This window comes from Pygoscelis adeliae, unplaced genomic scaffold (assembly GCF_000699105.1).
Source record: "Pygoscelis adeliae isolate BGI_AS28 unplaced genomic scaffold, ASM69910v1 Scaffold127, whole genome shotgun sequence".
NCBI classification, from domain to species: Eukaryota; Metazoa; Chordata; class Aves; order Sphenisciformes; family Spheniscidae; genus Pygoscelis; species Pygoscelis adeliae.
Genome location: NW_008825208.1, coordinates 3,323,653 through 3,326,434, shown reverse-complemented (window position 1 = coordinate 3,326,434; position 2,782 = coordinate 3,323,653). Strand labels below are relative to the sequence as shown.

Genomic DNA, 2,782 nt, shown 5'->3' with positions numbered 1-2,782 from the left:
AAACTGAAGTCAACAGTAAATGCTGGCAGGATCACAGTTGATAAAAACACAATTCCTACAAAATGAGCAATACCCAGCATGTCATACAGAGGAAATAAATTTAGAGACATGAAAAAGAAGCAAGTGAGCACAGACTAGACAACCAAGAAACTGCAAGCTTACGGATCTGCAAAAAGGCAAGGAAAATAGTGCTGGCTACTTCACTAGCATGCCCATCTTGCTTCAGAGAAGTTTACTGCGAGTTTGCATTACACTGGCATTGTACATCAAAATCTCGCATCCAGTTTGCCTTTTCCAAGGAATCAGAATGAACTACCACAACATGAACCTTCTGTGCAAAATGGGTGGCTATTTTTCTCAGCAATGTCCCAGCGAAACAACTGATTTCAGATTCCCCACGGAGATTACCAAGATCACACAGAAGAATGTCACAGTGATCACCTATAAGTTCCTCCAACAGATCTTCCAACTATTTAGCAAAAATCTTCCTGTTGGTGCTTGGAATACAAGCAACATCGAGAAATTCCAAAATGGAATTCATCATCAAATTGAAGAATTAGAGATATGTTTGTCAGAAGAGCTATCAAAAGCAAGAAACAGCTTTCAAACATGGATCCTAAGAAGCTCTACACTCAGCATGAAAAAGTACTTCCAAAGAATCACCAATTTCCTGAAAGATAAGCAATACAGCTACTGTTCCTGGGAAGCAGTCCAAATGGAATTGAGAACATGCTTTATAATTTTTGACAGTCTTATGAAAAACACACGTTATAAAGAGGTAACATCTATTTTTTTTATTTTTTGTAAGAATCTGATAATTTTCCCCTTTTTGATAGGTTTTTAATTTCCACATTTTAATAATTTTCAAATTGATAATTGGGGCTGGTTTTCAAAAAGCATTCAGTGCTCTAAGTTAAACACGTAGAGTACTCAAGAGAATGGGCACTTGGTATCACTGCTTCTGTAGAAGATAAGCTCTTTAAAAAATAAGTGGATATTGCTCTTCTGTATTCTCTCTTTGCAGTATAAAAAAGTTTTGTGGTCTTTCCACAGAATACGCCAATTGCTTTATGACTTGAAACTCTTGCATTTGGACACTGCATAGATTTTACTTTTGCATTACTTCACTAATGCAGAAAAAAGTACAAGATGTAGACATGCATAAGGAAGACAGACCTTCTTGGATTCCTGTATGCCTCAAAGATCTTAATTTACAAAACAGATGTGAATTTAACATGACTTGGACCTCTTTAAACTCAAAAATAATGATGGCTAGACCTTCTGAGCTAGAAAAGTCAATTCCCAGCTTTGATCCTTATTTTGCAAGTAGAGTCATCTCTATATCCTATGGGGATATAAACCCCATCTTTCTATACAGCATATTCAATAACTACAGCATGGATTTTTAGGATATGATGGTTCACAACGCTATATAAAATATGTATTTGTTCTATCTGCTTTGAGTTCATAAGCAGACAAGATTAATCTGAAAATATTTACTATATGGACAGAGATGCAAACAAATTTCTTCCACTTCTCTCCCACTTTTCTTTCCCTCATACAGGCAGAGCCAAGCAGTGCTTCAAGTCATCATCTTCATCAATTTTAACTGCCAGTCAAGAGACCTTTTATATCCTGGGTCTCAGTACCACTCCCTATATATTAGAAGACTGGATGAGTTCTGACATGGATTATTTCCCACCTCAGATTTCTAAGCATATTTGACTCCTAAAATATGCTTATCATAAATGGAACGTGTTGAATTGGAATGTAAGAGGAAAAGAGTTAAAATATTACTGTGACTATATGGGACTGGGGAAGAAAAAGGGAATATTCTGAAGAGAAAAATTTCAATGTGCTGTTACCATTACCTGAGGATAGAATCTCAACATTTTGCCTGAGAAGTTTGAGGTCTGGACAGCAACTTTAGTCCCACATCTTTTCTTTATTTAAATGGAATATATATATATAGCAAAAACCCTTCCCACTTTGGGGGGGGGACACGACACTAATTCTGGGTGTAGTGATCTTAATGGAATGCTATTATTATTCCTGATCCCAGAGTGCAACAACAGGATACTTAGAACTACCTCACTCTAGTCATCTAAATTAAGACATTGAGCTAAGGAGATCAGGCCCATCCACTTCACTCTCACATGCTTCTATTTTACAGAAACAGAGGGAGGAGATAATGGGTTTCAGACTCCTAAATATAAGTCTACTTTCAATCACCAATGTAAGAGCTCAGTTCTTTAACTGGTTGTATAGGGAGCATAAGACCAATATGGCACATTATTAATGTTAACTTCCCAACAACCTCATTAATCAATCTCTGGAATCTCTGTTTTATTGATTTAAGCACTTTGCAACTACGTTGACACCATAGTGATGTTTACTGGCAGCAAAATATGTTCAAGCACATTTAATTCTGAAATTTTTTTTTGTTTAAATTTGCTGCTTTTAATGTATGGTTACTCTGGGGAATTAATATAGCCCAATTTTGGATATTCAACTTAAGGAAGTTGCTGAACTGAAGCCCATGAACTTGAGGTTTCCCAGGTTTCCCTATGCATAATGCATAACTGTCCTGGTTTCGGCAGGGATAGAGTTAATTTCCTTCTTAGTAGCTGGTACAGTGCTGTGGTTTGGATTTAGGGTGAGAACAATGTTGATAACATAGGGATGTTTTAGTTGTTGCTAGGTAGTGCTTACACTAGTCAAGGACTTTTCAGCTTCCCATGCTCTGTTGACTGGGAGGGCTGCAGGTGCATGGGGGGCTGGG

The 2,782-nt window shown here is 37.1% G+C and overlaps 1 protein-coding gene across 1 annotated transcript; it reads left to right on the top strand.

Moving 5' to 3' along the window:
* Window positions 1-307: 307 nt before the first annotated feature.
* Window positions 308-1,105, top strand: LOC103921082 (interferon beta-like). Its single transcript, XM_009328990.1, has 2 exons — window positions 308-778; window positions 1,025-1,105. The coding sequence occupies exons 1-2, from the start codon at window positions 308-310 to the stop codon at window positions 1,103-1,105; spliced, it is 552 nt and encodes a 183-aa protein (XP_009327265.1).
* Window positions 1,106-2,782: the final 1,677 nt, after the last annotated feature.

Excerpts from the sequence above, each read along its gene's own strand:
- LOC103921082 (XM_009328990.1), top strand. The coding sequence starts at position 308 with ATGAACTACCACAACATGAACCTTCTGTGCAAAATGGGTGGCTATTTT. Across the intron at positions 779-1,024 it reads AAAACACACGTTATAAAGAG|TATAAAAAAGTTTTGTGGTC; the intron begins GTAACATCTATT and ends CTCTCTTTGCAG.